Here is an 18485-nt window from a genome sequence, read left to right as displayed (position 1 = left end):
GCATGGACTAGCTTTTTACTTATTTTAGCTTCTTAGATACTCTTAGATTAGTAACTTGAGGATAGATGTTCTTGTGGTGATGACTTCCAGGTTTTGGAAATAATAAGTATTGAGTTTATAAGTTATTTAATCGATTTTCATTAATGAGTTTTAAGCCTTCCGCATTATATTTTGTTATTTATGGTTGAAACGTTGGGAATTGGATTGGTTGGTTCGCTCACATAGTAGGATAAGTGTGGGTGCCACTCGCGACCCGTTTTGGGTCGTCACACATACACTTTTATTTATGCAAATATTACTCCTCATATTTTGCGGTAAATTCAAAATTCAAAATTTTTGAATTAATATTTTAATTATATCAAGGTTAATTTATGTAAATTCATAAATGACACTCTACTCAGTAGATCCATCCCAGCCTATCAATTAATCATATTTTACACAATTTGTTAATTTCTCTCTCAAACCTCTGAAAACCACTTAATATTCAATTGCTACAAGAAATCTCCAAAAAAAAAAAAAACTAAGGTACTTAATTACCTTGATGTAAATTGATATCTACCTGTAATATAAATCATGAAAATGAGTATTATAGCATGTGTCAGTATAGACAATGAGGATTAGTGGCAAATGCAGATAAATCTTTAATATCCAATAATTGAGATATATTTTTACGATGCATATTTTTATAGGTAAAAATTCACTATAATTAAAATAATAGACTTAAATTCATAATTTTTAAAGTGAAATAAATTTAATACAAAAATAAGGATCAAATTCGTCAAGTTTGGTTCTGAATCCAAAATGTATCAAGAGATATGAGTAGGTTTTGCGTGACGAAAAATAAATATTTTAAATTTAATCTGAAACAACTAAATAATTCATTTTGAACTCAAATCGAGTAGGTGTCCCCCCACCCCACCCACCTTGGATTGGTGAATCTCACATTAAATGGTGCATTCTTGATTTATGATTATTAATGCATCGTATTACTATATGATGTGTTTCACAAACTAACATATCGTTTGAATACTTTAGATAGAACTTTTAAAATAAAATGTCTGATTGTTATTTTTGTCTTGTTTATAAATAACACCTTATTATTATGATATATGAAATTTTATATAATTTTATATGTGATAAAGTATGAAATAAAGAACATAAATATTAGTGAGGATGTTTTCTCCCCTCCAACTCTTACTTGTACTAAGGTACGTAATTGCCTTTTCCAACTTTGAAATAAATTATAACGTTTATACAAAATAGTTTTATTACCATCTTCCAATTTGTTGCTTCTTCCGTGTAAAAATACTATTCCCTTCGTCTTTTAATTATTTGTTCACTTTTTCCTTTTATAGTTGTCCCTAATTATTTATCCATTTTGATATATCAAGAAAGAACAAATTTTTACCTTTTATACAATTTAATTAAATGACTAATTACTTTGAAAAATGTAGAACTTTTCGTCCACTTCATAATTAATAGGGGTAAAATGGTAAACTCACTACATCATTAATTATTTTTTTAATAAGTGTGTCAATTCAAAAGTAGACAAGTAAAAAAGGACGAAGGGAATACTATATTTTCTTTTCTCACCGACTCAATTAAAATATTTATAAAAATAGTCGTTAAACATTTTTCAATAGAAAATTTCAATGAAAAAAACAGTAACTTTTTTAGTAGTGAAAATCAAAAAAAATTACTGCCAGTAGCACATATATTTATGGGAAAATTTCATATATGGCAAACTTATTTGATTAAATAACATTATATGGGTATAGTTTACCTAATTACATTATATGGGTATAGTTTAGTTATTTTAGGTATCTTTAATTTTGTATATAAAGGTTTTTTTTTTATTTATACAATTATATTTTAAAAAGTGGTTTGTAACTGAAGCGTTAAATGTGGTAACAATAAATTAAGATAATGCCACAATTTTTGGGAAACGTCCCTTTTTTTAAGCTAAACGTTCAAATTCAAAAAAAAATAAGTCATGCACAGATTAATTTTTGTTTATATATATGAAACTTACCTTTTTTGTATATTGATATGTGTACATGAATATATTAGGTAAACATGACATTATATTCAATAATTTGTATATAACTACTACAATATACAAATTATAATCACATATGATATTTTCCCATCTATATAACTAAATCCAATTACTTTGTGTATATATTTATATAAAAAAAAATAATGATCCTTTAATATACAATCCCCTACTACCAGCTATTAAAACAGACATGTACATATCATTTTTTGTATATGTATATAAACTTAATATATACTAACTTCAATAATTGTATATAACTAATAGAATATACAAATTCTAATCATATATTCAAATTTTCCATCTGTATAACTAAGTCCAATTACTATTTTGTATATATATACAAAAACCAAAAATAACATAAACATGCAATATAGTATATACAATTACTAAACCTGGAATATACAATATACAATACTTAATTTAATATTTTTTGTATATTGACAACTAATTAACCAAAAAATTGTATCTAACTTTGTGTTTTAAGACACTACCTCATGATTATGAAGTTCTTCAGATCCGACAACTTCGGAAGCATTTTCCTCTGATTCAATGTTTACAGCTTTCCTCTTTCTTGTTCCTTGTACAATTTTAATGCCTCTAGCTTTGGCATTTTTAATAACTTGTTGAACTGTCATAGGGTCGTTTTTTTTCTTTGATCTCAGCTCTTCCATGGTTTGTTCTTGTATAACTTGTTTTGATTTTCCCAAAGACCCTACATTAACCCCAAAATCTTGAGTTAGCCCCATTGAAAAGGATGGTAAAATGTCAACAACATTGACATGCAAAGGACTACCTCTGGTAATCCTCAAAGATGAAGATGATTCGTTCATTGTTTGACCAATTTTAGATCTATCAAGAACAAAAAATCGATTATTTCATCAAAATATATGAAAAAAAAATAATAAACAGAACACATATACAAATTTTAAATAAGTTAAAAAAAAAAAAGGTAAACAACTAAAATTAAGGAGTACTTACGAAATTGACTTCAACTTGGGGAGGGAACTTCAACTTCGGGAGGGATTACTCAAATTTTGGACAAAAATTTGGAATTCAAACCGGATAGCTGGAGTATTAAATGTAGGAGAAGACGTTAGAATGTGAAAAGGAGAGAGAAAATTATTTGTGAAAAGGAGAGAGAAAATTGTTTTGTGTATAATTATATACAAAATTAGAAAATAAGGTTTTTATACTATTGGTTACATAATAGGTTGTGGACCCCATTAATTATAGCAAAAAAAAACTATAATTATATAATGTAAATAAATTAAACTATACCCCTATGATATAATTAGTTATGAATGTTTGCCATTTCATATAATTTTCCCTATATTTATTTATTTACATAATATAAAGGTGTTCCTTCGTAAAATTCATTAGCCAAACTCCCATAAAAGAACCAAAATACAACACTCCTGGAACTAGAGCGGAGTGAGAGACAAATTCATAATTTAGAGTCGATCAATAAGTTTAACATAAGAATAATTTATTACATGATTTTATATATGTTTAGCTTGAAAATAATTTTTTTTTTCCATATTTGAATATAATCTAGGGATAAGGCAAAGATATATTTTCTTATGCATGACAATTCCTGGCCTAACAGTTGTATCAATGTCCTCTTTTCTCATGCCACAAGGCAACTTCCAATCAAATGCATAAAGAAGATTTGACAATGCAAGTCCCACTATGGCAACCCCAAATGTCATAGCGGGGCATCCTCTTCGTCCAGCTCCAAATGGAATTAACTTAAAGTCTTATCCTTTGAAATTAATATCGCTATTCAGAAATCTTTCAGGAATAAACTCATTTGAATTCTCCCACATATAGGGATCTCTTGCAATAGCCCAAAAGTTAACATAAATTGTGGTTCCTAACTCAATTTCATATCCTTCTAGTATGGACTTTTTCATTGATTCTCTTGGTAGTAGGAGTGGAGCTGATGAATATTATCGAAATGTCTCTTTTAATACTGCTTTAAGATAAGGCATATTTTGGATGTCATCTTCAATTACAATGCTTTTTTTTCCAATTGATTGTCTAATTTCCTCTTGAACTTTCTTCATGGCTCTTGGATTCTTCATTAAGGCTGTCATTGCCCATACTATTACAGCCGTGCTTGTGTGTGATCCTGCAACTAACACGTCCTACAAAGAAAAATTGTCAATTCATGAGGAAGTCTAAATCCTGTTGGGAGCATCACCCCTGAATGGGCCATGCAGTGCGCGATCTGGATTTAGTTAGGGCTCTAATATGAGCTCCAGACATCTGCTGAAGAAGAAGGAAGTTGAGATTGGAACATGTCCAACGAAGCTGACTGACGTGCAGCACTGCTGCAGACACGTCAATCAACTTCGTTGGACGTGTTCCTTTGACATGTTCCAATCGTCAGCTTCCTTTTTCTTCAACAACATCAGGTGTGAAATCAAAAAAGAAAGTCTCAAAGTACATGTACTAACATAAATATACAAGATTGCCATGGCAAGAGCTTTTACATCCTCTAAAGTGAGATTAATTGGAGTTGATTTCTCTTTCTTCAATTGGAGCAAAAGATCAAGAATGTCCCCTTCCATGGATTTCGGCCTATTGGGATTAAGATGTTGCTCAATGAGTTCTTTATAAAAGTTATCAAGTTGTTGAAATTCTTCTCCAGACTATCTGTCAATCCAGTAAGTTTATCAATCCAACTTAAAGAAGAAGAAAAATTAGACACAAATAAGCTAGCCATCATTGCTTGAGTCTCAATTAAAAGTTCATTAAATCTCCTTCTTTCATGTGCTTCTTCATCATACCTAATATCAAAAGCAACTCCACAAATAATAGTACTTGTAAGTGAATATAACATAGTGCTCAAGCTGGTGACTTGTGAAGTTGTAGCTTGTTGAGATATTTTTTTGATCATTCTTGATACTTCATCTTCACGAATTGAACTAAAAGATTGTACTTTCTTGAGACTAAACAAATGAATGATACAATTTTTTCTCATTTCTCTCCAATATTCATTGTAAGGTGCAAAAAACAATATTATGACCATTTTAAGACAATTTATGTTGCCTAAGAAGAGAAGGTCTACTACAAAATACTAAATCTTGTGTTTTCAACACTTGTTTTGCTAATTTTGCTAAGAAACTACAACTATTGGAGTAGAGCCAAATTTCAATGAGAAGATTTTACCATATTTCTTTGTAAGTTTCCAAAAATAGATATGAGGGTTTAAACTATCAAATTGATGCAAATTTCCAATGATTGGTAAACCTAAAGGACCAGGTGGCGCATTGGTGTTTTTACATATTTTGGCTTTAAGAAGAAAAAATAGAAAAATACAAATACCTACTGAGAATAGAAAGAACAACATTTTACTGTCCAAAACTGCACGATCTTGAAATGTCTTAACTATAAATGGATAATACGTAGATCGTACACAATATATAATAATAACATTACAATTAGATATTTATAAATATTTAATCAATTTTAAAATATATGAAGTCTAAAAGAAAAAGTAATAAATTCATGTGAACCCAAAGACGATACTCTAAATTTGCCCCGGCCTATCACTCAAATCAAATTTTACGCAACAAATATCTTGATATAAACTGATATCTAACTATCTATATAAATATTCATGAAAGCTATATGACATAAAAAAAAAAAAAAAAGAGAGAGAGAAGAAAATAGCTAGGCTGTATATGGGATATTTAATGATAGAATTGAGTTTTATTATATCACATGTCAATAAATATAATAAGTACCCTTGGCAGATGCAACTAGCGGGTTCATTTGAATTTAGTTGAATATTTACGCGGAACATATATTTATGCATAAAAATTCACTAAAATTAAAATAATAAATTTGAACTTATAATTTCAAAAATAGAATAAATTGCAAAGGGAGATGAGAAAGTGTTCGGATTCTTGAAAAATCGATTAAAGAGAACAAACATCGAAAAAGTATTCGATTAATTACTCGTTCAAAAGAATAATTTCCATCTAGCTCAATTCGAAATGATAAAATATTCGGGAGCTTATGCTAAAATTGTAGTATGCACATCGATTTTTTTCACTTAATTATGGTTAATTACTATACATTTTTCCCTCTATAAAATTAGTCAATCGTGGTAGAAGATATAGTTTGATATAAACACCTTATATGAATAAATATTATAATTGAAATAATCGAGCTCAAAACATCACGTACCATATTAAACATAGGTAATAATAAATATTCTCTGCCCAAATGCTAAGGGGTACATATTAAAATATAAATTATATGACTAGGTCTAGGGATAATTTTTAGGGACAAGGCAAAGATGATTTTTCTTATGCATGGCAAGTCCAGGTAAAATATCGGTATCAATATCTTCTTTCATCATCCCATAAGGCAACTCCCAATCAAATGCATAAAGAAGATTTGAAAGTATAAGATTTACCGTTGCAACACCAAGTGCAATACCTGTAAAGAGACGAATTCAGAATCTAATCTTTATAATTCTATAAAAAATTGTGAGCTATTTGAAAAATATAGGTTGAAAGATAATTTGTAAAGGGAACGTTGTAGATATATATCATATAGACAACTAATTTATTAATTTGGTCAAAGTATATACACAAAATATATATTAATATAGTGTATATGTTGTGTATAAGTATATACATATGATAAGTATATTATATGTATATTTGATGATATAAAGTACACACTATATATGTAATTTGTACATATTTTATAAATGAGACAGCTCGACTGGTTTAGGCTCGTTCCTATCCCATTTATAATGTTATTTCTAGTTTTATGTAAAATCTATAATTTAGTGTAAATGATAAATCTACCACAAAATACCTGGACAACCTCTTCGACCTGCTCCAAATGGAATAAACTCAAAATGTTGGCCCTTAAAATCAATATCGCTATTTAAGAATCTCTCAGGTATAAATTCTTGAGGATTTTCCCATATGTCAGGATCCCTTGCAATTTCCCATAAGTTCACATGAATTATAGTTCCTGGTTGAATTTCATATCCTTCTAGTGTGGATTTTTCAATTGATTCTCTAGGTATTAGGAGTGGACCTGGTGGATACAATCTAAATATCTCTTTTATAGTGGCTTTGAAATAAGGCATGTTTTGAATATCATCTTCATACACAATGCCTTTAATCCCAATTGATTTTCTAATTTCTTCTTGAACTTTCTTCATGACTTTTGGATTTTTCATTAAGGCTGTCATTGACCATATTACTCCAATTACAATAGTGTCTGTTCCACCTGTTAATATATCCTACAAAATTATCAATTAAGAGGAAAATGAAAGAGATTGTCAAATCATGAGAAAATAGACACTTAAAAGTTATATTTAGTTAAACAAGTAAACATATAGATAGTATGTAGCCAATATGAATCCTACTTATTTAGTGTGGTCGTATATGTATATTATGTCACGTAGAATATAAACACTTTATGTAAACCTTCCAATATATATGAAGTATTTTTTTTTTACACAAATATATGTATATTATAGTTGATTACTTACCATGAGAATTCCCTTTATGTTGTCCAAAGTAAGATCAATTGAAGGTGATTGTTCTTTCCTTAATTGAAGCAAAAGATCAATAATATCTCCTTCCATTGATTTTGGCCTATTGGGATTGAGATGTTGGTGAATGAGTTCTTCAAAAAACTCATCTAAATCCTTAAAATTCTTCTCAAGTATACTAATATTTCCAAATAATTTATCAAGCCAACCAAAAAGAGGAAAATAATCTGAGAAATAAAATTTTGTCATCATCTCTTGTATCAAAGTTAAAAGTTGATCAAGTTTCCTCTTTTCATGTGCTTCTTCATCATATCTAGTACCAAAAGCAATTCTACAAATAATTGTACTTGTTTGTGAACTCACTATATTGCTCAAATTTGTAATTTGTGAAGCAGCTGCTTGTTGAGATATTTTTTTGATCATTCTTGAGACTTCATCTTCACGAACCGAACTAAAAGATTGTACTTTTTTAAGACTGAACAAATGAGTAACACAAACTTTTCGCATTTTCTTCCAATATTCATTGTAAGGTGCAAAAGCAATATCATGACCATTGTAAGACAATTTTTGTTGTCCAAGAAAAGAGGGTCTACTACAAAATGCTAAATCTTGTATTTTTAGTACTTCTTTTGCTAATTTTGCTGAAGAAATTACTACCATAGTGGAAGATCCAATTTTCAATGAGAATATTTTTCCATATTTTTGGGAAAGTTTCCAAAAATAAAGATGAGGGGTTAAACTATCATATTGATGCAAATTTCCAATAAAAGGTAGCCCTAATGGACCTGGTGGCAGAAAGGTTTTTTTATTCATTTTGGCTTTGTGAAGAAGAAAAATGAGAATAATAGAAAGAGCTACTGAAAATATTAAAAAAATCATTTTGACACACAAAAAAACTAATCACTTGAAATGTCTTTAAAATAAATGGATCATAAGTAAACCTTTAAGACTATATAAACAAGTAGATTGCACAAATTGAAGTTGTAAACCTGATTCGTGTCTAAAATCGCATAAAAATAAAAAATAATAAATTCATGTGAACCCATATATACCTACTTACGTATAAATACATTTAAGTAGTGAAAGCTAAGTGACACATATATAGTCTAAACAAAAAATAATGAATTCATGGTGAACCCTTACGTACCTACAAACATTTAAGTCATGAAAGCTAAGTGACATAGAAAAGTCATATCGCGCTTGGCTGTATATGCCATAATTTATGATCGAAATGAGCTTTATAGCACATGTAAGTAATGGGAGATTTAAATCTAGTTGAATATTTACGCAGAACATATATTTATACGTACCATATTAAACATAGGTGATGGAAAACACTATCCCCATATGTTAAAAGGGGTAATATTAAAACATAGTATATTTATTATATGACTAGTTAGGTGTATGGATAATTTTTAGGGACAAGGCAAAGATGATTTTTCTTATGCATGGCAAGTCCAGGCATAATATTTGTGTCAATTTCTTCTTTCATGATTCCACAAGGCAATTCCCAATCAAATGCATAAAGAAGATTTGGAAGTATAAGATCCACCGCTGAAAAGAGACAAATTCAAAATTTAAACTTTAATTATAATTATAAAATTATTTGAAAAAAAGTTCATCGTGTAAATTATACATCTACATACCTGGACAACCTCTTCTGCCAACTCCAAATGGAATAAACTCAAAATTTTAACCCTTGAAATAATCGATATCATTATTTAAAAATCTCTCAGGTATGATTTCATACCCTTGTAGTGTAGATTTTTGTATTGATTTTCTTGACATTAGAAGTGGAGAAGGTGGATATAATCTAAAATGTCTCTTTTATCACTGCTTTGATAAGGCATGTTTTGATTACACTACCTTCCCCAAACTTCATTTTTAAGATTACAAGGTGTAGACAGAAGGAAATTAAACAAACGTTTTGATCAATTGGGCTTAAATCTGGAAAGTAATTGCCTCTATGCAAATTCATGAGTACCTATGCTACTGAGAAACAGTAAACAGCCCAAGGAATTATGTTCAAGGTGCGCGAAAGCTGACTAGACGCCCTCGGAATGCTATGAACATCATATGAAGAAAATATTAAAACATGCAGCAGAGATAGGAGATAGTCAAATAGGCCATATTTTTCCCAAAGCAATTACCTAGGCATCCAACAAATATACATGTAGAAACAAGAATAATCCCTCTGCAGTTGAAACATTTTTTCTAATAAAGGAGTTCAAACGCACACAGCCTAATATAGAGAAGAATATATATATATATTGTCAAATTCACGCAACAAAAGAACTACGCGTCTTGATGTACTGAAGAGCAGCAAACAAACGGTACCCAGTATGGTTTCGTCTTCCTCTTTTCCTTCTTGATGTCAACAGGATACCTCGCGGGAGAATTCCATTCTTTCTGTGCCTCTTTACTGACAGCAGTTGGTGCCTCTGAGCTCAGAATCGAGTTGACTGTCGTTGTCTTAGTACTGGCAGTTTCATCTTTCTTGTTGGCTGATGGCAGAACTTGTTTTACGTTTGGAGATCTGGCTTCACCAAGTAGACTTTTCAAGGGAGTGTGTTGCTGCTTCCCTGTACTCCAGTTTGTCACTTTTGCAATTATCTCCTCATTCTTCTTTCTCCCTTGAGATTCATTCACCACATTGGTAATAGAAGGGAACCACCCTGCTTTAAGAGATTCTGTTTTCGGCTGTTGAGCGTTCAGCTGTGTTTCAATCTCAGAAGCAGTGGCTTTCTTGTTAGCACTACTTTCACCAGACTCAACCAATGTCATGAAAGACGGAGGCTCGTAAACATCCGACTTGTCAGCATGGCACTCCTCAGATTCAGAAGTTGGTTTCTGCAAGTCATGCTCCGACTTCTCGAGTCTTTGAGTATCAGTTGTTTCGGCATCAGGAATGGCTGTCGACTCGGACTGGGTAGAAAGAACTGTTTCATCACAAACAGCAGAACATATTAGAATGAGATTCAACTACAAAACTGATTTTGAACCTTTCGACAACGACAAAAGGCAACCAAAATTGACCTCCAATAAGTTCTTTTCATCATTTGATATATCCATACAGAGGAAACAAAAGTGATTATACCTGATATAGAACCCCAGTTGGCATCCAAGCTATCGGCTCTGCTACTCGATGAAATTGGTGTATCCATTGCAGAAACAGTTTCGTTCTGTTTTATGAGCTTGTCATCACCCTCATTCTGTAAGGCTGATGATAGGACACCAGTGGTACTTTTAAGGACATCTCCTGCAGGAGAGTTATTGACAACAAGATTGCTCAAATCAGTATTGACAACATCATTGTTCAAATCAGTATCAACAACACAATTGTTCAAATCAGTATCAACAACACGACTGTTCAAATCAGTGGGCTCTTTCACGTCACAATCACTGATTACTTTGGAATCCAATCCAGTTGCACCTGCAGACTCCGCTGCTTTGGCATCATTGCTAATTGACACGTCTTCAGAGGCTTCATGAAAAATTTCTTCCCTTCTTTCATGCACAGTTGTGCCTGTAACTATAGCACGGTCATTATGTCCTCCAACTGGGCAGATAGTTTTATCACCTTCAGAAACTCCTGCCAGCTTTTCCTCAGTCCTTTCTTTCTCAGTTTCACCCCCAGCTACAATTGGGCATTCGGTTCCGACCTTTTCATGTTCACCATGGTCACTTCCTCCGAGAGTGACCGTAGTTCTTTCAACTACAGGATCATCAACTTCTGTTGATTGCTTGGCATCTGAAAGAGAATTCTTTGAAGTGTCTTCAGGCTCTTGAAGACCATTGGAGTTCAGAATGCTCGACACTCCACACTCGAAGGTATTCGGCTTGGATGATAATTCGCTTGAATCTGTTATAGCCTCTGCGGAGACTGCCACCTTTTCTTCACTAACCTGATCCCCTGAAGCATCCAAAGCTACTGAGGATATGCTTCCATCAGACCTGCCAGTGCCCACAAAAGATTGAGTCACCTCTGATGCAGCAACAACGTCATCTTTGACAGAGAAAATTTCTTCAGAAGAGCCTAGATCCAATGGAAAACTAGATTTGTATTTATTGTAGTCTTTAAAATCTTTAAGCAGTTCAGGGTTGTCTAATGCAGGTAAATCTTTCGCCAGAGACATCACATGCACATCTTCCATCCCGTCATCAGCTTTGAATGAGTCAGAAAGCTCCATTTGACGACCACAATCTATTTCATTAGGCAAAACAGCTTCCAATTCCAATGTAGGTGCATTAGGTGAAAGTTCAGTGGAGATTCTCTGTTCGTCCTGCTCTGCCTTATCATGTTGCTCATGCTCCTTATCTACATTCACACCATCTAAAGATTTAACTTCAGATTCGGGAAAGGCCAATTTCAACTCCGTAGAATCAGGAACTCTCTCGTTATGCTGTAGTTCCGCTTTGTTGGGAACATTTTCTGTGGCTTGATCCTCTGCCTCAAGTAACTTGGACTCCACAACTGAAAATTTTCCCTCTGCCTCCTGTGGCTTTGACTCATAACTTTCATTATTTGACGTCTTTTCATCTGTATCAGATACCACTGATTGAGACACTTCGACTGAAGCCTCAACAGCATCAGCTAAAACTTCATTGGCATTGATATCTTCTATCGCCTTCAAATCATTTGGCTGATCAGAAGACATCTGCATTTGTTTGGCTTCAAATGATTCAGCTGCATTCATCTCCTGCAGAGAAGCATCCCCTGGGATCTCGGATTTAACAGCACTAGCATCCACTTGCAAGTCAACTGATCTGTCAAGCTTTGAACCCAAAGATTTATCTGCCACTGGCTGATTGGTTGCATTTTCAGGTGACTCTGGATCATTTACTTCGGCAGTGAGATGGTTGTCATTTAAAGAAACTGAGATACCTACAACGAGACAGTGCACCTCAAATTCGTAAAATCCATATTAATGTAATTATTGAATGAAATGCAGTCTTCTAATTGTGAAGGCAGATTGCTACGTAAGTAGCAGAATGAAACAATTAAGGAACAAACGACCAAAATGATTTAAACTAATATATGTAGGTTACGGTAGCATAATGATCACAAATTGACAAGGAACATTAAGTTGCAGAAAATTATCTTAAAGCCAAACTAATTAATAAATATAAAGGTGCTTTTGACACAAAGAAGAAGCTCCTCTATTTTCCATAGATTATCGCATTTTATAACATTCATCGGAAAGGAAACTCAAGGATGTTATGCAGTTCAAATGCTACCGAGCCTCATTGCCCACCCAAAGGGAAATAAGACACATTGGATAAAAGAACAGAAAAATTCGAATAACTTCATTTTTAGCATCTTCCCGATCTTGATCATCGTTTTCGTTTTACCATTCTTCCCATTCTGGATCATCATTTCTTCCAATTTCAACCATGTAGTCACTTATCAAGGTAATATCATCTCATACTCCCTATATTGCTTAAAACCACATTTTATTACTGTCACATATAATTTTGGGTAATACGACTGTCCAAGGGGAAAGTCTTCCTAGAGAGGACCACAGAAGCAGGCCCACATGGAGCTATGACAATCCACAACAAATTTAAGCTGACAATTGTGGGAGACACCTAAATAGACTTGACACAAAAGTCTTCAATGACACAGCATCTAGGTTCAGCATTAATAGCGGATTTGGGAAATATCATAAAGGGAGTTCACTGGTTTTAATGAGAAGCATTTTAATGATCGGAAAAGGGTCTAAAATACCCTTGAAATATTGAAAATGGTACAAAATTACCCTTCATCCACCTATTGGCTTCAAAATGCCCTTTTCATCCACCTATTGGCTCCAAAATACCCTTGTCATCCACCTTTGAGTTCAAAATTGACCACTTATTTAATAATTTTAAATTTAAACTATTTAAATATTTTTAAAATACTTGATGTTCAACTATTGGTTATAATTTAATTTATTTGTATTATTTATAAACCAACCTACTACCCACCCATTACTAACTAAACCCCACCCAATTAGTAATCCAACTATAATATCAAAGTCGTCATAAACACTACTAAAACACGATGAAATTATAGATTAATGAAAATGACATCCAAAATTATTCGAGTCCGAATCGTATCCCCAATTAAATTTATGTTGAGCCGCTTATTTAGGAGGACACTTTCAATTTGATTCTCTTTCAAGATTGAATTAGAAATTTATGATTAAAGGTAAAGAAGTAATACATCCCGAATTAATTCATGCACTTTTTTAAAATATAATTTTATAAATATTTATGATTTGTTTTAAAACCTTTAATATATTATTTTGAAAAAAAGTTACCTATGAAGTAACATCACATAATTGAGACGTAAGAATAATTAAGATGAACATAGTCAGACTTTTGAGTTTATCGGTAATTTTTATTTAGACACTTGAATGTATGATAATTTAAATCTATAGATATTTTCGTCTCAAATTTTTAAAAACACTCAATTGGCAGTAACTTTTCAGTTGTTGCATTAATAATGTGAGTGATTTATAATTTGGAGGGTTTAATTAGTAATGGGTGGGTAGTGGATTGATTTATAAATTATATTAATAAGTTAAATTATAACAAATAGTTGAGCGCCACATATTTAAAAAAATATTTAAATAGTTTAAATATAAAACCGTTAAATAAATGGTCAATTTTGAACCAAAAGGTGGATGACAAGGGTATTTTGAACCCAATAGATGGGTGGGAAGGGTATTTTGGAGCCAATAGGTGGATGGAGGGTAATTTTGTACCATTTTCAATACTTTGAGGGTATTTTAGACCCTTTTCCGTTTAATGATTGTCCATAATAAGCACAGTAAGTTGAGGGAATCATTGATTGTCATAGAGCCTCAAGACAGGAAAAAATAAGGGTTTAAAAATCCAGTATAAATTATTTCAAACAATGGAAATAAGCAAAGATGTCCATAAAATAGTCAAGTTAATCATGGAAATGAATATCCAATATAAGAGAACTTCATCCATCCATCTGATTTAGAATTCATAATAAGAATTCCTAATCGCAAACCTTATAGGTTCACCAATTACCAAAGTCGCAGGGAACATCAAATCCGACATGCGGAAAAGGAAAATTAGAAGCAGAGACAAGATCCTTTTTTTGATAAAGAGAAACAGAGACAAGCTTCTAACATTGGGAAAGAATTAAAATGACATCATTTTGAACTTTGACTCGTTGCATTATCAATATTCTACTCTTTGCACACATCAAAGGACCTAATATGATGCTCAATCTCTCCAAAATAGTTGCCACATCCGTGTCGGATACTCCAAAAATGCACTACTTTGGGAGTATTTGACACATACATGTTGATATTTTTGAAGAGTTCAAGCAACATTGGGACCTATCACCTATCAATTAATTCTGAAACTAAGAACCCTTCAGTCAATGATTTAAATGGCTTCTATGAAGAGATAAATACTCCCCATGCCCTAATTCCGGGGAGCTTTCCCATAACCTTAGAGGGTTTCTCGAGCATGAGGTGCCATGCATGTTTTATCATCTATGAAGAATATTTCCAAAGCCTCACAAGTTCCATGCACTACTTGTCTCAATTTCACCTGATTCCCCCCAAGTAAGATACCCAAAAGAAGGACGAAAAAGACAAGATAGCAATAACCAACTTCCCCAAAACAAGATTTATTTTTTCCCCTTTCTGTGAAAAGTAAGTGCACGACAACAACTAATACTACAGAAATTGGGAAATGGCTGCATTCCCCAACAACCAATACTTAGCTAAATATAGTTACATACAGCACATTTGAGAAGCCATTTGATGTTTGACATAAATAAACATGGGTGATCATTTGCCTTAATGCTTACCTCCAATTGCATCAGCCTTCAATAATTCATCATCAACTTTTTTCACATTCATGTTCAAACTTTTGACACTCTCCGGACGCTCTTCCATGCCAGGGCTGATCCCACTATCAGAAAACTCCATGAAAGCATCAGAGAAAGTTTCATCCTCTGATCGATATGATTTATCACCACTACTACCATTTTTAACACTTGTCTTTTTACCAATAGGACCTAAAACCAAAACCATGATTGCATAAAAACACAAAATTTCACCAGAAAAGAGAAACTAAACTATGTTCATGCAAAAGGCTCGAGATTTCTCACTTGGAGTTTGCTGATCTCCATCTGAGTGATGCTCGTCATCAGAAACAGCTGCATGGGTAGAATTGCCTGCTTCGGATTCACTAAACTTATATCCTTCAATTTTTCCACATACCTTCTTGTGTGCCCTTCTGTGTCTAGCACTAGGATGTGGGTTTGGGAAAGGCCAACTACATTTATGACATAAATGTGTACCATGATTCTCATGCCCTGTATTCAAGAAATCTCATTTCAGAACTCCCATTACCAACAATAACAAAAACATACCCCGCAAATCTCACAAGTGGGCGGAAGAGAATAAAGTGTACAAAGACCTTACCCCTACCTCGTAGAGATAGAGAGGCTATTTCCGATAGACAACTCCTTACAACCAACCGAACAAATTATACATGAAAACTCAAATATTCACAGAGCAATACCAAGAATTAATGCTTATAATAATCCCAGAAGAGGATGAACCACACATTTTACACATTCATACACATGTCTGCTTATATATGTAAACATACTCTTCAAGATTACATAAAAACCCCAATTCACAACTCCCAATACACAAAAACAAAACAGAAATTAAACATTTCACACATTCAACACACACTTCTTGAAAAAATTAAGTAAAATCCCCCATTTCTCAACTCCCTAATACACAAAAAAACTCATTTCAAACACAAGTCAAGACACAATTGACCAATATACACAAAAATGCAAGCACAAAACTCCCACAAAGTAACCCAAAGTTAAGAGAAATGTAGATATCCCTCAACAAAACCCCTGAATACCCAAATCAAGAAACAGTACACCCATAAACAGAAACTAACAAATTAACTAAAAAGAAACAAACTTTCAGAAACCCATTAGAGAAATAAACCTGATGGGGTTGTCATTTTGTGATCTTGGCTCTCCATAAGCAAGAAAATCAGCAACAGAAGAAAGAAGTAAAGAAATGTGCACTGAAGAAAAGAAAGGTTTGTGACTTTGGTGTCAAAGTTGAAAAAGTATTCTAGAGGTCTAGTAGTACAGTAGGGAAAAAGATAGAGACAGAGATGTAGGGGTGGGGTAGCGGGTAGGGGTAGGGGCCTGTGGGGTAGGTGGTTTGTGGGGGGTGGGGTATGAAACAGAGATGATGGTGATAAAAATGGTTATATTGCACCATGTGCGTATGTTATGGAGTAAAACAGTTTTTTTATGACTTAAATACCCTTCCTTGACTAGAACTAGAATCCAATGTTTTTTGGGTGATTGAATGAGTAAAAATTGTGCGCTTAGAGTGGTTGTAAATTGATGACTTAAATACCCTTTATTGATCTAATGATGTGTTAATTGAGTTTGCGTTGTATGCTGATAGCAATATATTTTGTGTAATCTCACGAGTAGATACGAGAAGGGTGGATGTACCATGTACCGTATCTTATTTCGTATCTTGATTGATTTTCAGAGAATATTTATAAATTATAAGTAGAATTCTTTAAAATATGAGATTTCTATAATTTTTAAAAAAATACGAGTTTTTAGTTATCAAGATAATTTAACCATAAAAAAGTATATGTATATACCTTAAATTCAAGTTAAAATATTGATTACTAATTGTAGACATTGAAATTTCGTAGGACTCTACAAGATGCGTTCAATTCGAGTTGGGACTCTACAAATTGTGTTCAACTCAGATAAGGATTCTTGGAGGTTACTCAACCCTAAACCCTAGTTTATGCCTATATAAAGGGTACTAAATTCCCTTAAAAGGCATCTCGAAATATTCATAAAGAGATCAAGATCTCGAATACTCCACAAATTGATGGATTATTCATATAGAGAGATCGAATCTAAATCATCCTAATTCGAGAAATACGCCACTAACGGCCCTCGAATCATGGATAAATCAACTTAGAGAGTAGAATCAAGGGAGGAACAGATTTGTACTCACAATCTTGATGAATAAAATCACGTTTCTTCATATTTTATTTGTATGGTTTGTTTATTTTCCATATGTTTAAAATTTGTTGCAAACACTAATAATCTTAGAGTAATTGTGAAAGTGAACCTCCTAATATAGATAGATCAAATTTTCGATGTTAAAATATTAGAGTAATTTTTTATTTATTTATTATTATTATTATTATTATTATTATTATTATTATAAAAATAAACACTTGTGAGTCATGATCTTGTGATGTCGATGCATTTCTATATGTGTGAGTAAAGAGCATGGCTATATGGATTATTTCCCAACTTTTAAAGGAAAAAAGTTTAGAGATTGTTTATGTTGTTTTGGTAATTAGAAATAATGACATGTATTATTTGTCCCGTGAATTGGTAAGTAAATTAAAAAATAATGTTTTTACAAGGAAAAATATTTTTAGTCAAAAAGTTTGGCCAGAATTTGACTAGAATAATATTTTTTCTATTTTTTTCTACATTTTTATTTCAACATTTTTACCTTTTAAAATAAAAAATATTATATATTTTTTAAATTTCTAGTGAAAGACCAAATCATTATTTTTTTTTGTATATTTAGCATTACTCTTTTATAAAATTATAATTAAATAGACAGGTTAGATCATGTCAACTTTGTTGAATTAATGGTTGTCCAAAATTCAGTGCTATTACTAAAATTCAAGTCAAACATTTGAAAATGAAGAAGAAAATAAGTCGTGATAAAAGTAATTAGCAATTCATCCCCTTAAACCTAATTAAAAAGAAAACGAAGACGTAAGTCAGTGGCGTAGAAAATATCATATATATATATATATAATATATATATA

The 18485-nt window shown here is 32.2% G+C and overlaps 2 protein-coding genes and 1 pseudogene across 2 annotated transcripts; all 3 read right to left on the bottom strand.

Annotated features, from left to right (window-relative positions):
- Nucleotides 1-3582: 3582 nt before the first annotated feature.
- On the bottom strand, nt 3583-5414 carry LOC107030490 (annotated as a pseudogene).
- Nucleotides 5415-6204: 790 nt separating this feature from the next.
- On the bottom strand, nt 6205-8567 carry LOC107030739 (cytochrome P450 83B1-like). Its single transcript, XM_015231998.2, has 3 exons — nt 7587-8567; nt 6899-7334; nt 6205-6511 (listed from the first exon to the last, which is right to left on the bottom strand). The coding sequence occupies exons 1-3, from the start codon at nt 8466-8468 to the stop codon at nt 6339-6341; spliced, it is 1491 nt and encodes a 496-aa protein (XP_015087484.1). The 5' UTR covers nt 8469-8567; the 3' UTR covers nt 6205-6338.
- A 1136-nt stretch (nt 8568-9703) lies between these two features.
- LOC107031257 lies at nt 9704-16769 on the bottom strand. Its single transcript, XM_015232560.2, has 5 exons — nt 16595-16769; nt 15730-15936; nt 15427-15636; nt 10687-12474; nt 9704-10528 (listed from the first exon to the last, which is right to left on the bottom strand). Exons 1-5 carry the CDS (start codon nt 16629-16631, stop codon nt 9885-9887), a joined length of 2886 nt encoding a protein of 961 aa, XP_015088046.1. The 5' UTR covers nt 16632-16769; the 3' UTR covers nt 9704-9884.
- Nucleotides 16770-18485: the final 1716 nt, after the last annotated feature.

This window comes from Solanum pennellii, chromosome 9 (genome assembly GCF_001406875.1).
Source record: "Solanum pennellii chromosome 9, SPENNV200".
NCBI classification, from domain to species: Eukaryota; Viridiplantae; Streptophyta; class Magnoliopsida; order Solanales; family Solanaceae; genus Solanum; species Solanum pennellii.
The sequence above is the reverse complement of the archived record's forward strand: the minus strand, read 5'-3'. Positions and strand labels throughout refer to the sequence as shown.